We start from the raw sequence: 25,037 nt of genomic DNA, 5'->3' as shown, positions 1-25,037 counted from the left end.
GGAGGTTTTATTGTGTGGCGGTGGGTTTGGGGAAGGGAGGGAGCCCTGCGTTTTGCTGTCTTTGAAGACTTGGTGATGCAACATAGATATATATTGAACACAGGCTCCTGCGTGCTGTTTATCCCTTGTCCTACTTTGAGGGCGGTTGGGTGAATTCGTCTCTCACAAAGGCAATTTGGGTGGGTTGGGTCACCCCGGCTGCCTGGAGCCTGCAGCGTGTGGGAGCTTCTGGGGTCTGCCCTGTGCCCCCAGGGCTCTGGGACCACCACTGTGGGTATTTATTTATGTGCTTTATCTCTGTATTTTGGAAGGAGCAGGCGGCTATCTTGGTATTTCCCTGTACCTATAACTCTGCAACACTTCTTGTGAGGGGCTGGACAAACCCTGTAACCTCTTAGAGCAACACTGTCTGTTTAGCGAGTAAGAAAGTAGCAAAAACGTCAAGCCACTGTAGGCTTAGAGGAATAAAAGCAGTGTGGAGTCATTGTTTCCCCTTGCTCCTGTTCTGGTTTCTTGGAGGAAGAAGTCTGCAGGCAGAGATTTGTTTGGTGTGCTGGGGTTTCTTTGCTTGTTTCGCTTTCATTCCTGTGGGTTTCTGGGTGGAAATACAGTGAAAAAGACACTTGGTGTGCAGTGTGTTGGTAGGCTGAGGCTTCACTCATTGGGAGCGAGAGGGTTTGAAAATCCAGTTGTAGACAGAATGATGTTGTGCGTAGTTTGGAGCTTTGTAAGTGCGGTATGAATACAGAAGGGAAGTCGCTCCTCCCTGCGCTCCTGCGTTTTGACTGAACCTGATTTTTGGTTTTGATATTTAAGATGCTTACCCGATAAGAGTTTATGGGTTTATATCGCTGCTTTAAGAGCTCTGTTCTAGTGTAGTTGCTTCACTTTCCTTGTGCTTATTCTGTTTTGTGCACACTATGTGACGTGTGTTACGTTTTTGTACTGAGTGACCTAAAGTATTGCATCTAGTTGCATCAACCTAGCCAGTGGAGAGCTTCCACTTCTGAGAACAACAGCGAAGCCTGCAGCTGCAGTTAAATCCCCTTTGGAAATAACAAGGAATAAAAACCCTTATTAAAATAGATCAGTTCACTACTATCAAGTGTGCTATTTTAAACAACTGGGGTCACGAAGGTTTCCTTCAGTCTAGAAAGTGCATTTGGTAATTCTGGAGCGTGCTGGCAACCAGCAGCGAGTGCTCTTCAGGCCCTAAGTGCTGTACTGGTCCTTACAGACCTATTTCAGCATGCTCCCCCCCTTTTTTTTCCTTTAAAGACTGCTCTGTTGTCATGTCATCTCCTTATTCTTCATTCCTGTCAGTGTTGTTATTTTGAGGCACCTGGAATTCAAATGCCTTCTTCAGAAGAAAGCTGCTGCTGCTGCTACTTTTATCAGTATAGTTTATCAAGTTCTGTGGCTTTCTGCAGTGCTTCAGTTTTATCTAAGAAATGTCTGAGAGTTAGCTTTCTTTTTCAGCGATGCTAATCAGCTGCTTTAACCAGATGTGTGGATATACTTTTTCTTTTGCATCCCCCAAAATTAGTTTAGAAATAAAGCTGCTGTTTTTTGTGTTTAAAAACTTGGTAGGGATTATGTACATTTGCATGTGGACGATCTCTAGACCTGAGACGAATCCTGGCTGCACATGGGGAGAACTGTGCTAAAGGAGCTTGCTTTGCCACTTCTGTTAACTACCTCTTCTTCCAGTGCCCTCTAATTAGCTGCAAGGTTTTTTGTTTGATTGGTTTTTGTCTTTTTTTTTTTTTTTTTAAACTGAGACTTATAAATAAATCAGGAGCTCAGTAGGAAGGGATAAATATTTAATGCTCTGTACCTTATTTGCTTCCAACAAGCAGGGGTATCTTGCCATGCTTGTTCAGTTTGTGTTATGTTTACTAATTTGGAAGAACTCTTCCTTGACCAGGTTCCTCAACAAGAAGGGGCAACAAAAAGTGAAGAACATTTTTTGATACTTGTAAGCTTTTCAAAATTAAAGTTAAATAGTTTATAATTCGGAAGAGACAAAGAAAGGTATTTCTTAAAGAAGCCTAAAATTGCTGTACTTGCAGATCTGGCATATGACAGGAGCTTTACACGTCTGACATTACCTGCATTTTAAGAGGCTCTATGGCCCAGATGGCGCTCTGGGGTTGTCAGGACACACACAAGACTATTTCCATGGCTGAAAACCAGTGCAGGCAAAATCCAGTTAATTCACTGGGCTTCAGCCCTTCGATGGAGAAAAGTGTTTTCCTGAGCAATATAGGAGTTCAGTCCTGGATCCCGCTGTGAGTTTTAGTAAACTGTTTGTCTTCATAATGCTAGTGCTTCTACTCTGGGGAGCGGATCAGAATGAGCGACCTGAACACCAGTGAATTGAGTAGAACTTGGTCGCGGTTTAAAGTGAATTGAATCCAATCCCAATGATCCCATCATTTGTTTTGAGGGGAGGCCGTGTATGTCTGCCCAGCGTTTCAAGCAGAAGAACCTAAAATTGTCGTGATTAAGGGCGATAAGACCTAGACCTGCTCGAAGACATAAGCGTATGTTAGCTGTGGAAGGAGAAATTAAAACGTAGCGTGGTGATTAGGGTAAAGGAAAAGCCAAAGCATGACGAAGGTTCCAAGTTAGAGGATGAGATGAGGAGTAATAGGGGTTGTCGTGGTGACCACGTACCCCGCTGTCTGTGTAGCGAGTGGCTGCAATTAAATCACATGTTTAACCACGAGCTAAATTCCTTATTTTGTCTTTGTATTTATATTGCACAGCTCTTTCATAAAGACAAATCTGATTGGCTTTCTGATTTCCTGCAGGTTTTGCAAAACTGGCTGCAGTCAGCCATGGTGGCTATCCTTCCTTTACTCTCAGGCAGTTTCTTTTAAACCCACCGTCGTGCTGAGGGCTATCGAATATCGATAAAAGCGTTTGTCTCTGCATGGTGTTTTGATGTAATAGCTGGTTGGGACACTGGCTGAAGTTCCCATTTGGTAAATTATTGCTGACCTACGCTTCTGAGTCGCTTGCAAGGGAGCCTTCGAAGCCAGGTCCCTCCTTTTTCAGTCTGGCCGCACAGCACGTGCTGCCATGTGAAAGCGAGGACTGAAGTTTGCCATTATATTTTTGGTTGAATTTTTAACAGTTCTTCCCGCAGGTGTGCTTGGAGCTTGATACTGGAATGAATATTTTTTCCCATATCACCGTTTTACTTGTAAATTAGAGAAAGTAGGAGCTACGTTACATTGTGCTGCACCTATTTCGGAGGCAGGAACATGGTAGGGTCTCACGGGCGGTTTATTTTTCTGCAGGAAATTGTTACTGAGGAGCTGAGGGCTGCTTGCTGGTGCGGTTAATGGTCTTGCTGAATCAGATGCTTCCACCAGGAGATGCTTATTCATTCTGCAGTGCTCCAAGGCCTAGCCCAAATTAACAAACTGACCTCTTCCCAACCTGCGTAGGTGCTGAGAGCTCTTCTGTGGGTGATGTGGATGAGTCAAAACCATCTTAGTGCTGTTATGGAGGATAAAATCTTATCCTCCATCGCTCTGCAGCCTGGGTGGTTTCAGGGGATCTCCAGCAGGGGTGCTTTTGTGTAATTTAGTGGGCGTCTCATCTGTGAGACCAGCAGCAGCAGATGGATGTGCTGACCAGAATGGGGGAGATTTAGGCTGGTGGTGTTGACATGCAGGTCGAGGTAACTTTTTCGTTCATTTATATTTGCGCTCAAATCACAGACTTTCATGTACCATTTTTTCCTCCTCTTCCAGCTTCATGTTTCCTGTCGCAGGTGGCTTGGGCCCCCCTCAAGGTATGTGTGAACTTAAAGTTGTGAGCACTGAGTTCATTACTTTGTTTAGATACATTAACCAACTTCAGGGAACTTCTACTTAATGATGTTGCTCAGAAGAGGGATTATGAAGTGAACTCCTTAGCTGTTTTTTTTCCCCTTCAGTTCAATACTGGGAAGTTGAATCTTACAACTCTATTTATAAAACTTTCTGTGCAATGTCAAAGTAGTAGTGTTACCAGAGTGCAAGGTTAAAGATCCAGAAAAACTACATCCCTGGTTTGTTTGAACCTGAATTGGCCTTAACGATTTTTTTTTATTCTTATTATTTTGAGTGTGGCGTTTAACCTCTTTCTGCTTCACCCACCAGCTGTGTATACCCATACTGTGTGGGTGTTGCAAGGCCTGGTAAATATTTACAAAGCTCAGCAAGACCCCGGGACAAGAGTCACAACCTGTGTGAAAGTATTAATACAATAGGAGAGCCACAACCTTGAATTGCCTTTGTTCTCATTCACGTTGCAGAGCTGTTTGTTTAATTAATGGAAAATACAGGGGAACTTGAAGGGGAAGTGGCCGTTGTCGTATTAAAAGGGTCAGGAACTGATTTATGAGTTACTTCTGAGTTCGTTGTGGCCCTCCTGGAGTGCTTTTGCATGGGATGCTCAGTTCTAATCGTCTCGGGGGGTGCTGGTAGCAAGTGTCTGCTTCTTCTTAGTGCAGGACTCCCAAGGTAGCAAAATGAGATACGAAGATCCTGAAACATAATCAGTTTGTCTTTATTCAGCAAATTAATAAAATCCGTCTTGATTTGTCCAATTTCGTTTAAATTTATCCTTTACTGACAAATGACAATTTGTCATTTGACAAAAAATGACAAATTACTGACAAACCCCAAAACATTTCTTCCCTTAGGCTGACCAGTATCTAGCTTAAGGAAATCCAGTGGCTGCCTGCAGTGCAGCCTGTTTTTTTATTTCTGAATCGTTCCAGCAAGCCTGAGATTTGTTTGCAGTTGCTTCGCTGTGGTGGTTCAGTTTATACACTAAACAAAATGCAGAGCTTTGACACTAACTAGGTGCTTACTTTGTGTAATGTTTTATTACAGGGATGATTCCTATGCAACAGCAAGGATTTCCAATGGTTCCTGTCATGCAGTCCAACATGCCAGGCATGATGGGAATGAATTACGGGTCTCAGATGCCTCCCGGACCTATGGCCATGCAGGTGTGTGGCAGTGAAACACGACTGAGATGAGGTGCTTTGCACGACTGAAAGGTGGCAGCTGGCGCTGTCTCCTTCTCACAACTGCAGGGAGATGAGAGGGGAGAACTTGGCTGGAAGCCGGAGCGTGGGTGTTAGTTCGTAGTGGGATGTCATAATTGAAATTATTCTCTTTGAAGATATTTCTGGTATTTAATGAATTCTCCAGGTTTCATTGGGATCTGGGTAGGGAGAGTTTGGCAAACTTTACTCACTGTTGTAGAGTGGAGAGAAATGCAAGGATGGCATCAGTTAAACTTAACGTGTCTTGACTGTTGTAGTCCACTCAAAGTTGTCAGAATCTGAACTTTCATTTCATTATACGTGTTATGACATCAAAGTGTGATAAGAGAAGCATGGTTTCTGAACAGGAAAGGGAAAAAAACATCAGCAAGATCTTGAAAAGCTATCAGATGCCACCTACTCCAGAGTGTGGTTAGCAATACTATTGGGTTGTTAAATAACTATAATTCAAAACTCCCACAGCACGTCCCTTCTGCCTTTTTAATTTTACTTTGTGCTTTTTCTTTTGCTTTGGTTTCACGTACTTACTGCTAAGGTGACATTTTGTGCAGGATTTTAACTGAGACCCTTGCAAACTGTTATGAAGTGACTGTGTGTGCAGTCCAGTCATGACCAACTCACTGAATTTTTTTTTTAGCCTTTTGTAATTCAAATGCTGTAGTTAATAGAAATATATATTTTAAATGTAAGTGGCAATTCATAAAATTTATTTTAAAATACCTTGTTATAGGGAACAAAGGGCCTCATAAATGTGCTGTATTTTCTCACACCAGTTTTCCCATTTTTCCTAGCTCCCATGTTACTTTTTTTTTTTTCTTGCTTCAAGCAACATTTTCTTTATTGTTACTAATTAGGGAATAAGAACAAAGCATAAGTAGCTAGTACAATATTTTCTATTTTTTTTAATATTTTGTTTTCTGTTTAGTACCATCTGTTCTTATGTGCGAATTTGCACTTTGCTGAAATTTAATGTATTGGTGTGGCTTTGTAACCAAATTGCTGTGACAACCAGAATATATTGCATCTTGCCATCTCCTTATGCTCCCCTCCCTTCCCACCCCCACCTGGAGTTTATTACATTAATTTTGTAAAGCTTATAGTGGGAAGATGTTTTTATGAGAGCTGGTCTAAAAATAATAGCCTTTATTCTCTTCCTACATGTTCTGATACCAAACACAAAATGACTCGTAATAGAAATAACTTAATTTCTGGCTCCTTCTATACTAGGCAAGCCTTGTTGCTATAACTATATATCAGCAAATATTTCTCTTATGCATGCAGTTTATTCAGACAAGTTTCTTCTTGGCTATTGCTGTATGCTTTCTCCCTCAGTTGGTTCCCTGGATAAGCTTTGTTTGCAAAGTGACCAGACCAGGTCTTGCCAGCATCTGTTACTGGTTAGGAGTGCGCACCTTTAGCATGGAATTCAAAAAGTATTGTGCAATCACTGAGAGCAGGAAACAAAACTTAATAAATAAATAAACAAAAGTAAACCCGTAAAAACAAACAAACAAATAAAAAACCACACGTGTTTTTAAATAAAAAACATACGTGTAGAATGCCTGTAATGTTCCTTCCTTTGAGGTAGATATTGTGGATCTGGTCTTGCTTTTTACATTTGACCAGCAGGCCATCGCACTGTCTAAAATCCTTTAAGAACTGTAATCATTATTGAGAGGGAAGAGTGCCATCTACTGAGTGACCATCGCTTAATTCAGTGACAGTTCGTGCTCAGAGGCTGCTCATCCAGCACTCCTAATGCTCTTAATTTTAGGAGACCTAGCTAGTTCATAATCTGACACGGTGCATTTGTCAGTGGTTTGCCTTTATTTGTGAGCAAGAAAAAAAAAAAAAGATGTAGGAGCTGTAATATGTCTTTTGTTGTAGGGGGGCATGCCTTTGGGTCCGATGCCAGCAGCTGGAATGCCTTACATGGGCCAGGCTTCTTTCCTGGGAATGCGTCCAGCAGCCCCGCAGTACACCCCTGACATGCAGAAGCAGTTTGCAGAAGAACAGCAGTAAGTGAGACTTTATTTACTCTTGGGAAATTCTTTTTTTAAGAGGTAGATATAGTCTGGAAGTATAGTCCACACAGCAAAAATATTAATGATAGCTTCTCTAGTAAAAAAGTCAATTTAGGGGTATAGAATATTTTTGGCTGTCGTACAATTCAGAGGATAACTGGAAATGTGCGCACCAAGCCGTCTGAATTTGAGACAGAAGTAGAAAAACTGAGCAGAAGGTTGACTTGAAAATTGTAATGAAATTATTTTTTGATTTTTCTTTCTTATTATTTTGCTTCAGAAAGAGGTTTGAGCATCAGCAGAAGTTCTTAGAAGAAGAACGAAAGCGGCGCCAGTTTGAAGAGCAGAAGCAAAAGTTGCGGCTCCTGAGCAGTGTGAAACCTAAGGTATGGCCTAAATAATAACTGCAATGTTCATTTCTTCAGTTTTATTTTTTTAATGGCTTTTATGGGGCGCTCTTTTTTGGCTGGCAAGCAAGCAAGTGGGGAACTTGCATGAGACATCAGATTAGATCTTTGAAAGCATCTGGAATATTCAGTCCTTTTTGCTCTTTGTATACTGTAAACAAAAGCTGGCGTTGAAAATGAAATCAACGTTTGAAAAAATAAATTTAAACCAACCTTGCATGTAACGTTTGGAAGACTGAGGCTTCTAAAACAGTGTTTGGTGGCTTGTTTGTTAGCTTTGTCCAAAGTTTTGAACACTTCCAGTGAGCTTAAAGACTCGTATCTGCAAGACTCCAAATAGTCAAGTGAGGTTTCTGTATTGCTCCTGTACATAAAGCACAGGTCTTAAACTGAGCAGTGCTGTTATTGTGTAGTCTGCAAAATACATGCCTTCTAAATATGGGAGCTGATGTTAATATGCTTCAAGTAGGTGTTGCGGGAGGAGGAAAACTTTAATCTAACAGCAGGCATTGCTAGATTTTGTACTGAACAAGTGTGGACATTGAAAAGAAAACTGAGTTCTGCTCTGAATTTTTCAAAACATGTTCTGTCGTGTTTCAGGCAGGTGAGAAAAGCAGGGATGATGCACTGGAAGCCATTAAAGGAAATTTAGATGGTTTTTCTAGAGATGCTAAGATGCACCCAACACCAGCATCACACCCAAAAAAGCCAGGTTTGTCATTTTTCCTATCTTCCAGCTGAAAATAAAACTCATATTTGAAATCCTCAGCAGGAGGAACTAATTGGAAGAAGTATTAATTTGGTGGTGTAAAGTGAATTAATTAATGTTTTGTAAAATAATGTGTCATCCTAGCAACTGCTTACTCACTCAGGTTATCAGGGTAAAGTATTAGATTTCAGCTTTTATTAGAAGAGTTGATAATCTTCAAAAGAGAGTGTAATATGAAATGATTAATGTGAAATATCATGGGAATTGGTAATGGATGTTCAGGCCAGTGATAGTAACTTTCTTTATCTTTCCATTATAACTGATATAATTGAGTTCTTTTCTCTTCAAAGCATTAATTAATGTTTTGCAGAGTGCTTTTGAAGCTGAGAAATGCCATATGTGTTAAGAATGATCAAAACATTGTATAAAAACTTCAAAGTACTGCAACAGTACTTCTGTACCATTGCCTTGGTATGGTCAAACCGAAGCCTTTGGTATTCTCTCTTTGTATTAGTACAATAATACCTCTTTGGTATTAGTACTTCTTAATAATTATTTACTAAAGATTTACTGAGGGTTATAATATAGCTTGCTCTATGCCTGAAATGAAGCTCATCTAGATAAGTTTTGTCCCATGTAAAATCTTTCTCTGCTGTGGATTTACTCTTTGATAATTCTGAAGTTACAAGTGTTTTCTGACATTTTCCCATGGTTTGTTGATTTGCCCACCCTATAACAGTTCTGCTAAAATGGGTAAATAAGGAAGGGATTGAGCAGAAAACTGTCTAAATGAATATACATTTATTTTGTCTCATAATGCATTTTGAATTTCTGAGGATGTCCAATTTGAAATATCACCTCTTGATTTATTCTGACCCCGTCTGTTTAAAACAAATAGAATACTTCGATAGCCAGTGTTAAGAATCAAGCTTCAATCAAAGTATTTACATTTTAAAAGTCTGGGAGAGAAGATGCATGGTTGGAAGTGGCTGCTCCGTTTTACCTCATGTGTTTATGCTGACAGTAACCGCTGTTCTCATCTCTGTCAAGTTGCCATTTCTTCTCACCCATTTGTTGTGATTAGCTAGTATTTGCCATTTTTCCTACCTTTCCACTTAAAAACCTTCTTCCTCATCACTTTGCGTTGTGTTCATTGCATTTTACAGATCATCCCACATCATCCCATTCTGCTGTATCTGTTTCCCACTCTGCTTTTCTCGATGATGAAGAATTTAGTGATTTTATACAAGGGCCTGTTGAAATCCCCAAACTGGTGCCTCAGCCTGCCTCTCAGCCTTTTCAGCCTTTCCATTCTGGTACTGAGGTTGGGCAACTGCTTTCAGAAAAGGCTGTGGGTCAGCCTCTCCCTCCAGCCCAGACTCCAGTGTTATCCATCCTGCATGGTACAATTGGGCAGGTTCCTTATTTTCCTACCTCTGCATCTTCACCCAATATCCATAAAACAGGTAACTCTGAAGTATATATATTTTTTTTTTAATATCAACTTCTGTCATAGAGCTATGGAGAGCCTTTGCGTTTTTTTTTTTTTTTGTCTTTCTGAAAGATATATATACAGTCAATTAAGTAGAAACCTGCTGATCCACAGGGAAAGATGATTCGAGTCCCCTTCCTGCTTCCCTTAGAACTGCACTGTAAAAGCAAGTCCTGGGTGGATCTGAAGATGGCTAAATATGCATCTGTCTGATCTTAAGTGAATTAAGTCTTGTGTACTAACGTCATCTTAAGTACATGTAGTAGAAGAGTTGAAATGGTGGTATAAAAAATAACTTACGCTGATGTGGAACACTTATGTGCTTCCTCTCCTGGAGGCTAAGTGGATGTTGGTAAGATTAATGTGAAGAATTTTGCTTATGTAAATATTGGACCTGAGCCTTAAATCGTGCTTTTGCTACCAATGCACAGATGATTATGCAACAGTATTCCTAATACAGAAAATAGTTTAATCTATTCCCAACTCATTGCTTCTTGTTAGTTGAATTTGTTATATATACATGGTAAGTGAAAAGCAGAATCAGACCATAAAAGTGTTTGAACAGGGTTGGTGCTATTGTTCTGAGATGGAGCAGGTTTTCTTCAGCATTTGTCAGTGGTACCAATAATACTTTTGTCTGAAGGTGTGGAATTACAGTCTGAGTGATTAATAACAAAATATAAATAATTCCTCCTGCTGTTTATTCAGGCTCTTCCTTGGAGAAAGTCTTAGATAATGGCTCAAATGAATCTGAACAAGAGCAAACCAAACTTAAAACATCTGAAGTTGGGCACAAAGCCTCAGCTGCGAGACAAGTTCGCCCCAGTCTAGGCATCAATGACTGGGATGTTGTAGGTGGACACGAAAGTGGTACCACAGCTGCAGAGGCGCACAAGGCTTCAGAACAAAACATAGCAGTTGAAGAGTGTGGTGAGCAAACGAAACATTTGACAGAACTTAATAAGACGCTGCTTGAACGCTAACACTCTGTACACTAATTCTAAGACCAATCCTGCATAATTTTGCTCTGAATGCCTGCTTGAATAATGTCAGGGCCTCCTGCTCTATGCTAAAAGTAACAGCTGTGATTTTGCTTTGAACTTTTCCACGTGAGTTTACTGCTGTGATCACTTTTAACACGTTTGTTTAATCAGGTCTTCTGTTTTACAATGTTCTGTCCTCTTTCTTGGAGAATTAGAAATGTTATGTTTTTATTTAAAGATGGTCAACGTCATGGTTATTTTCCATCTTTTAAATTTGAAAGGATAAAATCTTGTTAGCTTAAAGCTCTTAGCTCGCTTATACTTATTTGCCAAACAGTTTGCCATTCATATGTATTACATTTCAAACTGTGTTTTAGAGATAAACATTTCAAAAGCTGGACCAGCTTTAGTTCCAGCTTCGATTTTATTAAAGCTGACTATTAAACGTTTGGTTTTGTTTTATTTCAATCAAAATAAATGCAAGGTTGTCTGGTACACCTTGGTAAGTGCTCTGATGTTATATTCAAGGGTTACATGAAATCTGAGCTCAAGTGTAGTCAAGTATGATAAAAATAAATGTAGCCCTTTTTGTCATCTCACTTTACTGGAGGGTGAAAGGAGACAGAGAAGTGAGAGAAAGCTTCTGGTGTGTAGATAATTGAATTAGGCACTTTCCCGAGCAATTGTTTTTTGCCTAGAGGTACCATGACTTTTTATTAATAATCTTGTATGTTCCTCTTCTCAGTCACTGGGTATGTTGCTTTCAAATATTTTCTTATCCAATGAGTTTTTGTTTGTTTTAATATTGGATGAAGTTAAATGGTTTGAATAGACATTTTTAATAATGGAGGGGCTTTTTAATACACAGTAAATTGCTAAAGGTGACTTTAAAGAGTCTGCAGAATGAAATAGGAGCTGTTCATTTATTCATAGTTCAGTCAATTGCATTGTTTTTGCACAAACTCAATACAATTGGAGAGCAACAATAGTTAAGAATACGTCTAAAGGTTGTTAAGGGTGTTCTGAAAGATGAGCTGAAGTGCTTTGTGAGGAACAGAAATTCAGTAGTTAAGTGATAAAGTTGAAAAATGGCAGACCTTTAGCCATCTGGATATTATCAGCATTTTGAATAAGACTCACTTATCTATCAACTAAATATGACAGAACTCCTTTTTATTTCTCATTATTTGATTTGTAGGGGCTGAATTTTATCAGAGATTCAAGGGTGGGAAGCAAGAATTGGATAAATGTCTGTGCATACATGTCTGTGGAAGAGTGGTTAAAGCTGAATAACAACAATGAAATTGGAGAAAATAGGAAATTTATTTTCCTTGGGTGGAGAAATGGAAGGAATTGGTTGTTAAAATGTACGTGGAGTTACAGGATGATTAGAAATTAGATTGCAGTCAGGAGATGATCCATGTGGAAGTCGAGGTGCACTGGGAAAGAGTGAGTAGAAAAGACCACGAAATCCAAAATTATTTTGAGTTTCTCATGTTCCATAAAAATGAGCACAAAATCTGCTCAGGAGGAGCTAGATGGGATGTAAATGCGAGACCAAGGGGAAGAGTTAATGTAGTGGAGAAGGAAGCAATCAGTTCACAGGGACGGAGTTGTGGCAGGTCACACAGAAGCTCATGGCAGTGAAGGCAGCTGTGATGCCTTCCGGTTCTGAAGTGTGGGAGCAATGAGGCAATGGTTATGTTTTTGGGAACATGGGAAAAGATCTTGCTGAGATTCAGTATAATAGGCTGTTTGTGGGTTTCCCCACTAAGGATTTTCTGGAGGAATGTTGTGAATGGTTCTTATGCTTCTGGAAGGTATTAATTTATTCCACAAGTAGTCCTAATAGTATGCAGCTGACGGGAAGGTTAGTTTGATATTGCATTGCTGCTGTTAAGCAATTTTAAGAGACAACGAGACCTGAGCTTCTGTACAACTGGAAATTCGGCAAATGAGGAGCTCCTTATTTCATTGTGTATATAACTGTATTCTTGCTGTTACCCCCAAATCATTCTAGTTATGTCGAAATACGTATTTCTGCAGTGGCTGTTTTTCCTCTGAGCACAGTGATTCCTATCTGAAATCTTTGCCTGAAAAGCTAAATGATGCCGCCAAACTATGATCTAGTCTCAAAGACCTTTATACTCTGAATCTGTCCGTCTTAATACAACCGTGCCTTTCTTTTTCCTACTAAATGGAACGCGTTTAGGAGTTGGAGTATTCCCTTCACAGGACCCAATTCAGCAAATGTTGCCTCCTTGGATTTACAACGATAGTTTGGTCCCAGGTAAATGTGAAAGTGGGCATTTAACTAAGTGGGCAATGTAAGGTGTGAATGTTTTGGTGAGCGTACGTTACTGTTTATTGGTTTTAAGCATTTTTCTTCAGTTATCAAACGAATCCTGCATTTCTGATATGTTACATTTATGGTGGCTTCATCTACATTTGAAGAAAGGATTTTCTTCAAGCATGCTAAATCCTTAACCTAAAATTTCTAATGAAAGCAGATTATGTTAGAGGTCGCTGTTGCTAATAAGACTGCTTTCATGGGCAGTCTGTTTCTGGCATCTCTTTTAATTGAGGAGGCCCATTTCTTAAGGCTGTTTATCTTATACATGCAAATTACTGTAGCATGCATTTTCTGTTTACCATGCTAATATTGATTACACTGAGATTTAAATACATAAAACTTTTATAAATATATTTTTATATGGATTATCCTACAATTTTATTAAAGAAACATGTTTTGTAATAAAGCACTAAATGTATTTTGTATAAAGTATTTCTTCTTTGCTTGTTTTAAACTTGTGCATAAAGATCTTCCAATAACACATTTAGATTAGAAGTGATGATGGCATACAACACCAGAATGTTGCTGCCTTACCTTACACTTTAGAATGTTATTAATTTGATATAATGTTGAGTTTGAGATAAAGTAGAAATGCAGTCTTAAACTTGCCTGAAAACAGCAGTTGTTACTGCCTAATGCTGACTCCCTCTTAACAGAGCTGTATAAGAAAATTTTAGAAACCACTTTGACTCCTGCTGGAATAGATACAGCTAAGCTGTATCCCATCCTGATGTCATCTGGATTGCCCAGAGAGACTCTTGGACAAATATGGGCTTTAGCCAACCGTACCACCCCTGGGAAGCTCACGAAAGAAGAGCTGTACTCCGTCCTGGCTATGATAGCAGTAACACAGGTACGTCTAAGGCTTAGGGGATTTGTGCAAAAAGGTAATTCACTTAACTAATCTGCCGTAGACTGACTGCATGTTAGCACAAAGGGATGGTGTGCCACAGCCGTAAAAAATAAAATAAAATACTACTTTGATGAAGTCCAGAGGAGAAGCTTCCCCTGTAACTTCAGTAGGACTGTAATTTTAGCCCTTGCTTGCTACCTCTCTCCTGAGCCAGTGGAGTGTGAATTTTAGTCTTCAATTCTTTGTCAGCATAGTATCATCTCTTACCATTTATTTCTAAATACCAGCCTTGTATGAAAACTAAGAGGAATGAAGAATGAAAGAGCAATGAAGATCTCGTGGGAGTGGACTATATAGCACATGCCAAGTTCAGCATAGCTTTGCTTGCCTGTGCATGCTAGACTGATTTACTAAAAGCTAAACAAAAATGCTGTCAAATGTCTCTGCTCACCCAGGTGGGTATCATCGACCTCGGAGTAACTCCAGCCGTCAGGGTGTTGAATAGGATTCATTTTGTTTATATAGGCTCTTGGTCACATTTTTCCATTTCAGAAGATCTACCTGAAGCTGGAGCAGAACCCTGCTCTTTCATGGTTTCAATAACTTTAATGGTTTCAATAATACAAGCTAGAGCTAGGAGTGAGAATGCAATATGCCTTTTTGCTGATGTGTTCTATACAGTTGTCTTTGCTTTTCTGCCTTTGCAGAGAGGAATACCTGCAGTGAGTCCTGATGTGTTAAACCAGTTTCCAGCTGCCCCTGTCCCCACTTTAACTGGATTTCCGATGCCGCTGCCTGCCACAGTAAGCCAGCAGCCTCTGATGCCCTCTGGACCACCACCTGTCTCCATGCCTCTTAGCATCGGACCAGCTGTGATAGGAATGAACATAACGGCACCAGCGGGTGGAGCTGCAGCACAGCCTTCGGGAGCTTTCATGCCATCCTACCCACCAAGTCAGGTTAGAGCTCGCTCTGTTTTGTGGCAAATACTGTCCTGGAAAGAGAATTAGCCTGAATGTTTCAAAGCTGTGTAATGACAACAGGCTTTAAGTAAGCAGAACAAAAAAAAGCTGGAATCCAGAATGTGGCATCTAAAAATGTGAAGTCATGCTGCTGTGAATGTCCTTTTATTCTTTCCATTTCTTTCTGGTAGCATTATAAGAGGTACAACTTTCTCCATTACAAACTAATTGAATTGAAAGAGAATTTTAGTTAGGACTTCGTAATGCACAAAAAATGGAATTTTAGGTTAAACTACATGATAGAACCTATCAGATTACAGAATAGTTAGAAATAAGAGTTTTTGGGAGAAGATGCAAACTATAAAAACTAAAACCCTCTTTTTTTCTTTTTTTTTCTTTTTTTACAACATTGTAAATCACGTTGAGATCAATTTTTCTGTTTTGCAAATATGGTTCATCTTTTTGGTGGTTTTGCTCTATGTATCTATCGATTTAAGTTACTGACTGATTTAAATTATTAATAGTTATCCTATATTAAAAGATTACATGGCTACGATCAATAATACATTTAATGTGAAGGGAATAGAGTTCCTTACTCAGCTGTTCTTCATGCATACTATCTGTAATCCTATACACCTTGTATGTGTTGACTGGGTGAGGTACAGGTGAAGTGGAAACACTGACCATACTAATTTTGCTTACTAATGTTGAAAGGGTTGTAGTTTTGTTGATTTTTTTGGAGTGTATCACGTTACTGATCTACTTTCATGTTATATGACAATTTGGAGAGACAACAGTATATCAATTTACATGTTATTTGTAATGCAGGTAGTAAAACCAGAAGATGATGACTTCCAAGAGTTTCAAGATGCTTCAAAGTCTGGCTCACTAGATGAAACTTTCACTGATTTCCAAGGGGATGGAGCTGGCTCCTCCAAAGCAACCAGTTCACAGCATCGGAGCAGGTAGCAGATCTTTTGATTTCCACCCCTTCAGTATTTTAGAATTCTTTTAAGAGATGAAGTGCTTTCCTCTTTTGTGGGTAGCTTTCTAGCCTGTAATTTTCTTCTGTCACATGACTTCTACTCTGACAATTTCTTCTGAAGGTTGTTACAACTACAATTAGGCTTTCTGAATCAAAAATGACATTTGATGTGCCATAGGTGGTTGGCCATTCTTTACCATTCCAGTCACCATGCTGAGGTAAATTGCACATACAAGGTGTGGGGCTAGGTTTTCAAGTGTTTACACTACTGCACAGGCAATTGAAAGTTACTTCATACTGTGCATTCGGGCAAAAATCTTACATAAAGCTATTCAGAAAAAAATACACAAGGACAGGGGGGTTCTGCATTTAGTGTTGTGTGCTTCCATTAATAGCTTGACCCAGTGTTTGTTGGAGTTGACAGAAACCATTTGCTGACATCAAGGTCTTTTTTCAGGCCCTGAATATGGACCCTGGAATTCATGCAAAAAGCATGACATTGTACTCTTAAATGACAGAGAACTTTAGTGGACAGGGTTTTTGTTATTTCTCTGGCTAGCATGTACGTTGTTGATAGCTGAATATAAATCTGAATTGAAATCTTATGTAGACTTAAGCAATCTTGGCTCTTCATCTGGGAGACTGCCAAAATGTAATTCTGGCTCAGGCAGATTTTGTACAATAAAATATGCATGCTTGCTTCCTTTGAGAGTTTAAAATTGATCTTCCAAAGTTCTATGATCACAAAATTACAAAGTGTTTACTTCTACTGCATGTGGCAAAGTTTTGTGTAGCTCCCACATGTCTAATTGTAGACATACAACTTTTCCATGTACTGAACTATCTCTTAGCTGCAAATAGAACGAGTGTTTTCCAGGTAAGTAGTGATTACCGGTTGCTTCCTCAACAGTGACATCAGCTGGGGATACTAAAACAGATCGTTCAGTTACACTGTGCCTAATGACATTCCATGTAAGGAATTTAATTTTGCTGATGTCAATCACTAATGCCACGTGTAGTTGAAGGCGCTCTATTTTAAGTATATCTTAATTTGCGTTAGACGTCATTTTGCAATTAAAGCCATTCTGTTAGTGAAAGTTTTAGCAGAAACACAGTTTTTAAATTCCACGGTGGGAAGTAGGGGATCGTAAGGAAAAAAAAAAAGTGTTTCATTGCAGCAGTTCTCTTTATTCTGTTGTAAAAGCATTCGTTTTTGAACAAAATGTTACAATGAGCTATAATCTAATTGCTTATGGAGCTTTATTTTAAAAAAAAGCCATCTGTAGAGTACAGATGATTAACCATTACATTTGCCAAGATTGCATATGTAATAGCCTGTTTTGCAGTGATGTGAAATTTAATTAAATTACCATAAGCTATATTTTTTTTGACGCTGCTCTGTCTGCAAGCATCACAGACCATCATTAGCACGTGTGTGCAAGTGGTAGGTCTGTATGTTGCTTGTAGGCTGCTGATAAGGAGATTTAAATGGCTCTGGAAAGATTCTTGCTTCAGGCCAAAGAATGCCATAGAAATTCATTCACGTTTTCAATGTGTATAGGATTGAATGACATAAACTAGAGGTAAAATGCATCATTCATATGTAAAGGATGTTGTTCTGTAGAGCTGCCAAGGTCTGATAAGGAGGCTTTTGCGGAGGGCAAGCAAATCTCTCACAGAGCATCTTCTAAATCTTTCAGCAATTGCTAACATGGTGTTAGGTTATTATGGCAGTTTTACTATATAAAGTGTGTTTATGTGCAAAAAGATTTGCTTATGTAACTATGGAATAATCCTGATGTTGCTGAATAGATGGTTACCTAAACGTGCTGATTTGCACTGACAGAAATTCAAAGTTCTCTTTTACTTCACTTTGAATAGTGGTTCTGCTTTATTCTCTTAATTTTGCGATATAATATAATCAGAAGTTGATAAGCTGGGAAGCATGGAGCTGGAAAAACTTCATGCAGTTTTGACTCTACTATAGCTACTTCTACCGGAGAACAGTCCTTACACTGCCTTGGACACAGTGCTAAATGAAACATCAGTGATTCTTGGGGTATGTCTATCCTCTTGTAGGCTAAGAGTTCCTGTGGTGGAAAGTTTTGGAGTTTCTTGCTCACGCTTTGTTACAAATCAAAATCAATAAAGGTGAAAATTGACTTCTGGCCTACAGAAATGCAGTTAGGTGAGATAAAGTGCAAATTCTTCCATCAGTTACCCAACAGCAACTACCTGTTTACATGCTCTTACTCTTGATAGATATGAGGTAGTTTCCATAATGCTGTAGTCATAAGAGGCTCCTTTAAATAAAACCTGGAACCATATATTTCTTCTGGATAAATTAAGGAACTTTGCTTTTATCTCTTTTGTTTTTAGTGTTCCTTCTTTACTAATGCCACTCCCAGGTAATAAGACACTCTCATCAACTGATAAGTATGCTGTGTTTAAAGGAATTGCAGCTGAGAAGCCTGAAAGTACAGCTACTTTTGGAGGTAAAAGGAAAAATATGCAACTACTCTGAACAATGTATTGCAATGTTTCATATATCTAGTTTCTGGCATTTATTAAAATTTAATGTAAAAAGTCAGAGCAATTATGCCAATGTAAAATTTACGATACAAGTTCATAACTTTATGCAAATTTCTTTTCTCACATTCACTAGACTGTGGGGACAAGTATAGTGCTTTCCGTGAATTAGAACAACCATCAGAGACCAAATACATAGGTAAGCAGTATGTATTTTTGGAGATGCTTTAACATATTTTCATGATTTTTTTTTTTTTTTTTGTAGTTCTCTATGAACTGTAGAATTTCCATTGCTAGGATTCCAGAATAATGGTCCTTCTGCTCCTCTGAACAACTTGACAGGAAGTATCAATATACTCTCCAAACAGTCTACAAACTGTTTCTAGAAGATTGGCATCTTTTTTGGATGCTTCTGAGGCTCATTTTAAAATAACAACATAGCTGGAGTTTGTCTGTTTTAAGTAAGGAATCACATATTCTTAGAAGGCAGTAGAGTAAGATGCTTCTGGACAAAATTGCAACGTTTTTCTGTAGTAAGGGCAGAATTTAAATCTTTCACAGTCTTTGCTCTAAGAATAAATATGGTCACTTGTTTTTAAATTTGTGTTTAATTTTTTTTTCTTGATTGGGAAAAGTAAAACCTAGATGGCATGTGAGATGCAATATCTGCGTAATTACAAAAGCAGTCTCTCCCTTTCACCAGCTTACATTTCTAATGGAAAAGTTTGCAATCCATCAGTAAGTGTAGTTTGCTGTGATGTTTCATTTTTGGATGAATGGATAGCAATTTCACAAACACTTATGCTGTTGATGGGCCAAGCGAATTGGTTTGGAGGGAAGGGAGAATGGAATAATGTCAGCTATAGTCATGGTCTTCTATTACCCTTGTAAGGAGCAGTCTTAAATTTTGGTTAAACTAATTTAAAGGGTAATGGTGTATTTCTAAACTTGAACAAAATCTGTTTGTTGGATGCTTGTCATAAGTTATGCATAAATACTTTGAAATTACAAATGATCTCTGTAAATATATGCTGGTGAATGGGTTAAACAACTCAACATTTGTCACATTATTTTTCATGTGCAAAAGAAATAAAAACATGTAAATAGGAAGAAAGCTATAAAGTTACTACACCAAAATATTTAATGTAAATCCAACGAAAACATTGTTACCTAGTGTTTAAATAGGTTTAAATTATTGCAGCACAACCTTACATTCAGTATATAGTTTCTGGGTATTTTCACATTTTATGATTAATTATGCTCACTTTCATGTGAAAGTCCATCTCCAAGCTCCCTACTCAAACTGCAGGCACTCAAAACAGAAGTTAGATGTTTGAGTTATTGCATTTACTGAAGTTCTGACACTGTCAGAAGGAAAAAATGATAGATTAAAATGAGAGCTTTACAAGTGTTCTAAAACAACCTATCAGGATGACAGCCTGGCATTCTGTTTTGCTTGTGGCTTGTCTCTTCCACCCTTTGGGTTCCCCCTATGCACCATTGGGTAGGTTTGTTTGGCCGGCTGTCTTCTTTTAAGCCAGTTTATACTTTCAGAAGTCGAGTTGGTCCCTCCTACGTTCCCCTTCCAGTTTATAAGCTGGGCTGCTTTTGTCTCAACATTCTGCTGACATCCCATGAAGACACTACATTTGTGCAGAATGTCAAAGGGAGGGAGGGAGAGCTGCTTCTGTAAGAAAGCAAATGCTATATTGGTAGAAGTCAAATTCGGGGTTATGTTTGTTGCTTGGCAAACGTGAGAAGGATGAAGTGGGGAAAAAGCTTTATGCAGGAGCTGAATGAGACAGCTGATCACCTTTTGAATCTATTGGTCATGGTGTGTTTTTATATTAACTCATTGTAAAGGGAATTTAATCTAACTTTGAGGCTGTATGAAAGACTTTTTTTTCTTTTTTCCCCTGGAATGACTGTTAGAATCGCTGACCCTGAAACTTGTGTGGTTTATACAAGTTGAGTTTGCAGTTCTACGTGCATCTTGAGGTCTTAATTTAAATAGTTTGCATAAAATCTTTCTGACATTGCATGAAATAATTTGCTTGCTTGCATGGTATGGGTATGATGTATTTGTTGTCACTGCAGTATCTTACTACTGTGTTGTTTTTCATTGTTCTTCCGTCAGGAGATAACCTTGCAGAATTCAAGTCTGCAGCAACCGATGATGGCTTCACAGATTTTAAAACTGCCGACAGTATCCCACCATTAGAGCCGCCTACAAAAGACAAAACTTTCCCTACATCCTTCCCTTCTTTACCTATTCAGTCAAAACAGCAAACACAAGCTAAGCCCTCTTTGAATCTAGCAGACTTGGATCTTTTTTCCTCTACTGGAGAAAACAAGCAGCTCTCCTTCCCGCCTGCATTTAATGCATCAAAATCGTCCTCCTCCTTTCCTCCACCACCACTTCCATCTACCACTGTGCAGCCAGCACCTAGCAAAAGTTCGAGCTTAGCTGATGAGTTTGGAGAGTTCAACCTTTTTGGGGAATTTTCTAATTGCACATCAGCCAGTGGACAAGATGACTTTGCAGATTTTATGGCTTTCAACAATAGCAGTGGATTTTCTGAACAAAAATCAGACGACAAATACAATGCACTTAAGCTAGAGGCCAGCCCTGTTCCTCAGCCCTGCTCATCTGCCAGCACGGTGAAGAGTGGGCAGAATTCAGCCACCTCTGCTACGCCCACCAAATACGATATCTTCAAACAGCTTTCTCTGGAAGGCTCTGGAGCAGGCTTTGAGGAGGGGAAGGACAACACGCTTTCCTCAGTGAAGAGCGACGATGATTTTGCTGACTTTCACTCCAACAAGTTTTCTTCCACGTGCAGCAGCACAGATAAGTCCCTGGTGGACAAAGTCGCAGCTTTCAAGCAGGCCAAAGAAGACTCTGCGTCAGTGAAGTCTCTGGATCTCCCGTCTATTGGCGGCAGCAGTGTTGGCAAGGAGGATTCTGAAGATGCGTTGTCTGTTCAGTTTGACATGAAACTGGCTGATGTGGGAGGAGATCTTAAGCATGTCATGTCTGATAGCTCTTTGGATTTGCCAACAGTTAGTGGCCAGCATCCACCAGCAGCAGGTGAGGAATTGGTTAGATTGCTCTGGTAACGTAGGTGGTGGAGGTTTCAGTGTTCTGTGTGCTGAATTACAGAATAATGCACTGGTCTTTCAGTAGTGAAAGGCTTCTAAATCCGTGCACCTGCTAACCGACAGCCCCTTAAAAGGGCAGTATTTATTTTTTTTTGTCTTAGGTGACTAGAGATTGAGCAGTTTGAACTCGATTCCAGTTTATTTTTGAGACCTGACAACATCGTATTACTGGTACCTGTTAGCAACCGTCACTTAAGGGATCTGCGTGGAAAATTTTCTAATGCAAACGATGTCATTCCGTTTATATTAACAAGATAAATGGCAGAGAGTCACACTTTAATTTATTGGTTTCAACAAAGCATTTGACTCGGGGACTTAACCCACTCTGTGCTGCTAAAAGGGTAGGCAGAACACTCATTTGTGCTGTTAATGAAAAGCTGTCTAATCAATAACACTAGTATATTCCCGTTACGGGGGGGCTTAATTAGCGTAGCCAGTATTTTGCAGGACTACAGGTATTGTGTATACTTCTTAGAGTTAATACCCTCATTGGAATAATTGTGCAAAGGGTCTGTAAATGCTAGTACCATGATTGATAGCTTTTGGACCTAAATTTAAAACCACGGGACTTTTTATTTTATCCTTATCAGGCTTTCACCTTCTTTAATTTCCCTTTATGAAAGTACTCCTGAGAGAATGAATTAACCATCTCCAATCTGATTGCATATCATAAAAACAAATTTCCCAAGTGTCCTGCTTTTTCTTTTCATATGTACATAGGAAGATAAGATGTAGTTAAATGTTCTGTGGCCTTCAATAATACGGGAACCATTACTGTGTTCTAGGGACAAGTATTATGCAGTCAAAGGCTTTTCTGAACGGGGGAAGCATACAAACTGCAAACGTAAAAGCTGTTACTGCAAGAATTGGTAATTTCCAGATGAAATAATTCTTCCATTTTTGCAGATATGAGTAGAGAAAATATACAGTACTGTAATTTTGCATTATATGCTATTTTTAAGTAGGGGAGGAAAAAATTGAGTTGGCAACTTTGACATGGAAGATACTCTATAACAGGGTACAAAATATCAGGAATAATTTTATTAGCAAAGACATTTAATTTTCATATTACTGCTTGGTGAAATTCCAAGTCGAGTGAGCTGTCAAAAACGTAGCACCTACAGTGTATTCTTGAATGTTTACTTTGGTTTTGAAAGCACTTTTTTCGTAATATTTTTCTAGCCTCTTTTGGTGGTAGCTTGACTTATGTAGCTCTTCTACGGTACGTGAGCTTTTGCCACAGAAATCAGTGATTAATAATTGCCATTTGTGGCAGGAAAGATTTCTTTGGGTCGTTTAAAGGGGTTAGCCGATCATGTGCTTGTTGCTAAACTTTTGAACTTTGAAGTATTAATTAGAAGCTATTTTTATTAAACTCAAACAAGTCTGTATTCTCTTATGGTGCCAAGCTAGATGTTTTTCCACAAGGAGGGTTTTACTCCACTGAATTCTGTTCCAATCTCCTAGCGGAGCGTGCTCTTGGACTATCTGTTACGAATACTTCTGTGCTCATGTGTTCCTCTCTGTATGTTTGATGCATTTCAAGCTATGAACTGCTGATGTTCAAGTCCTTTTTTATTTTTTTAAGTTTACCTAAGTTAAAAAGCAGATTTTTTTTTTCCTCCATTTTCTTCGATCTGTAAATCTAATGTCAAAAAGGGACAGTATCCCTTTGTAGTCCTCAGTGCTGAGAAATGGCAGACCAGGCACTGGGAACCGTTAGGTTTGCAAGCAATATTTAACACCCAGAGTGAACCAGAGCAGCGGGGTGGGGGCTGTTGATAAATAGTAGACTTTTCTGCTGTAGTGATATAGAGGTTTTTATCCTTTGGCTATTGAGATTTCACGTTGTGTAGCTTTCGGACGTGGGCAGGTAGGTTGCTTGTGCTGGGAATTAGCGAGAAGACACCTAGCTGCCTCCCATGCAGCTGACCTTGGCCTAGAGGGAAGCAAGTTTTTCAGTTTTGCTCTCCGAAGGGGATACTGTCTCTTTAAACTTTGCTATAATTCTTTGTGTGGAAGGTAGATTATACTAATGTTGCTTGATTTCTCTTGCATATACTTCATATAACCCTTTGAGCACTGCCTGCATGCTGTTAGTTCAACCGGGCTGCTTCTTTTAAACCAAATTTATGTTTCACTCCAAGACTAAAGCATTTTTAATTAGCATCTAGTCATGTTATATGAACCTAATTTGTTCTGCCAAACGTTGCAGTGGGAGCGTACCTCGCCGGGGGTATTCTCAAAGGGTTATCCAGTTTGCTGCACTTACAAATCTGTAAAGTACCTTTTTCTTTGGCATTACTGGAGATCTCTGTATATTTTAATCAACTTCAGGTTTTTTGCTGCTTTTCTAATGTCTTATTTCAACTAAACATTTCCTGTGTGAATGTGCCTTCTCAGATCTGCTTTGATATCTCTCTTCTGCAAGTATTGACCTGCATGCTTTATTCTGATAACACCCTTACGAGCTCCTGTGTATCACTATCTTTTGTGATCTGTAAGTCCTGCTGTGTTAATAAATATTATCTTGGCATATTTTGAAAATGTGGGGGTGTGTGATTTGTTGCTGGATTGCAATCATACCTCTTTTTCCTGCAAAATACAAAGTTTAAAGTTATAGTATCCCCTTAGGCTGGTAGGGCAGCGTGCGGGCGAGCTTCTCCTCTGCAAACCTCTTGAGCTGGGTGCTTGGACCTCCCTCTGTGCCTTTCTGAAACCTTCAGTGTCAGCTAGACAAAAACTTTTTTAAGAGAGGATCTTGAAAAGGATCAAATAGACCAGACATATGGTGGCAGGGCTGTTTCTGTGCATTGGTTTTGAGGGCACGGTGGTAGTTGGAGCTGAAGACAAATCCTGGTACCTCTGTCCCCAGGTCTCCTCATCTGTATTTCCCTGCTGCTAGCCCAGGTTGTAAGAAGACTTAGTGAAGAAGGCCATTTGGAAAATGTGTAGCTCTTTAGGCCTTTATGAGTAGGAGACCATTAAACAGTATTTTGATGTTTATTTAGCTAATCCAGAGTGAGTTAACTGGTGCCCTAAAGTATAAAGGGCCCTGCTTCGTTCTTCTCTGTTTTGAAAGTCCTAGCTTACTAAACATGAAAATTTTCAAACACAAATGACAGCTGCAAATCTGTGCCACAGCACGGTGTCACTTCAAATTCTTCCAAATCCTGGGCCACCAACAGTTTTGGATTATTGTCAAATTAGCAAACAAGGTTAAAAGCCAAAAATACTTGAGATGTGGGGTAAAGTTCGAGTGTTATGCCAGTGCAAGCCGGATTTTTGTAGTTCCTTGCCCCAAAGCCAAAAACAGGCTAAAAGCCAGTTTTTTCTTCTTTACACCTCTCTCATTCTACAGAACCCGTACATTATGTCTAGCCCTAAAGCTTTTTAAACAGAAGGCTTGAACATAAACCTGAGAGACTTAATTCTGCAGGGCTTGTGCTGTTAGTATTTGTTCAGCTAATCATACCTGGAGGAGGAAAGTAATGTTCACGACTG

At 39.2% G+C, this 25,037-nt stretch overlaps 1 protein-coding gene across 4 annotated transcripts in view; it reads left to right on the top strand.

Moving 5' to 3' along the window:
* The window catches only part of SYNRG (synergin gamma), a 38,898-nt gene that overhangs the window by 376 nt on the left and 13,485 nt on the right, over window positions 1-25,037 (top strand). For 3 of the 4 annotated variants that reach the window (XM_082776623.1, XM_082776624.1, XM_082776622.1), the window contains exons 2-15: window positions 3,768-3,808; window positions 4,896-5,014; window positions 6,962-7,092; window positions 7,379-7,484; window positions 8,106-8,217; window positions 9,381-9,680; window positions 10,415-10,636; window positions 12,902-12,979; window positions 13,699-13,895; window positions 14,603-14,854; window positions 15,686-15,822; window positions 18,222-18,337; window positions 18,508-18,570; window positions 20,509-21,462. In XM_082776623.1, coding sequence (XP_082632749.1) covers window positions 3,768-3,808; window positions 4,896-5,014; window positions 6,962-7,092; window positions 7,379-7,484; window positions 8,106-8,217; window positions 9,381-9,680; window positions 10,415-10,636; window positions 12,902-12,979; window positions 13,699-13,895; window positions 14,603-14,854; window positions 15,686-15,822; window positions 18,222-18,337; window positions 18,508-18,570; window positions 20,509-21,462 — 2,828 coding nt within the window. The remainder of the gene's footprint in view (window positions 1-3,767; window positions 3,809-4,895; window positions 5,015-6,961; window positions 7,093-7,378; window positions 7,485-8,105; window positions 8,218-9,380; window positions 9,681-10,414; window positions 10,637-12,901; window positions 12,980-13,698; window positions 13,896-14,602; window positions 14,855-15,685; window positions 15,823-18,221; window positions 18,338-18,507; window positions 18,571-20,508; window positions 21,463-25,037) is intronic. The other variant, XM_082776625.1, reaches the window with a different exon arrangement.

Source organism: Aythya marila, assembly GCF_965140915.1.
Source record: "Aythya marila genome assembly, chromosome: 20".
In the NCBI taxonomy this organism is placed as follows: Eukaryota; Metazoa; Chordata; class Aves; order Anseriformes; family Anatidae; genus Aythya; species Aythya marila.
Note: the sequence above shows the minus strand (reverse complement) of the source record. Positions and strands in the feature narration are given on the sequence as shown.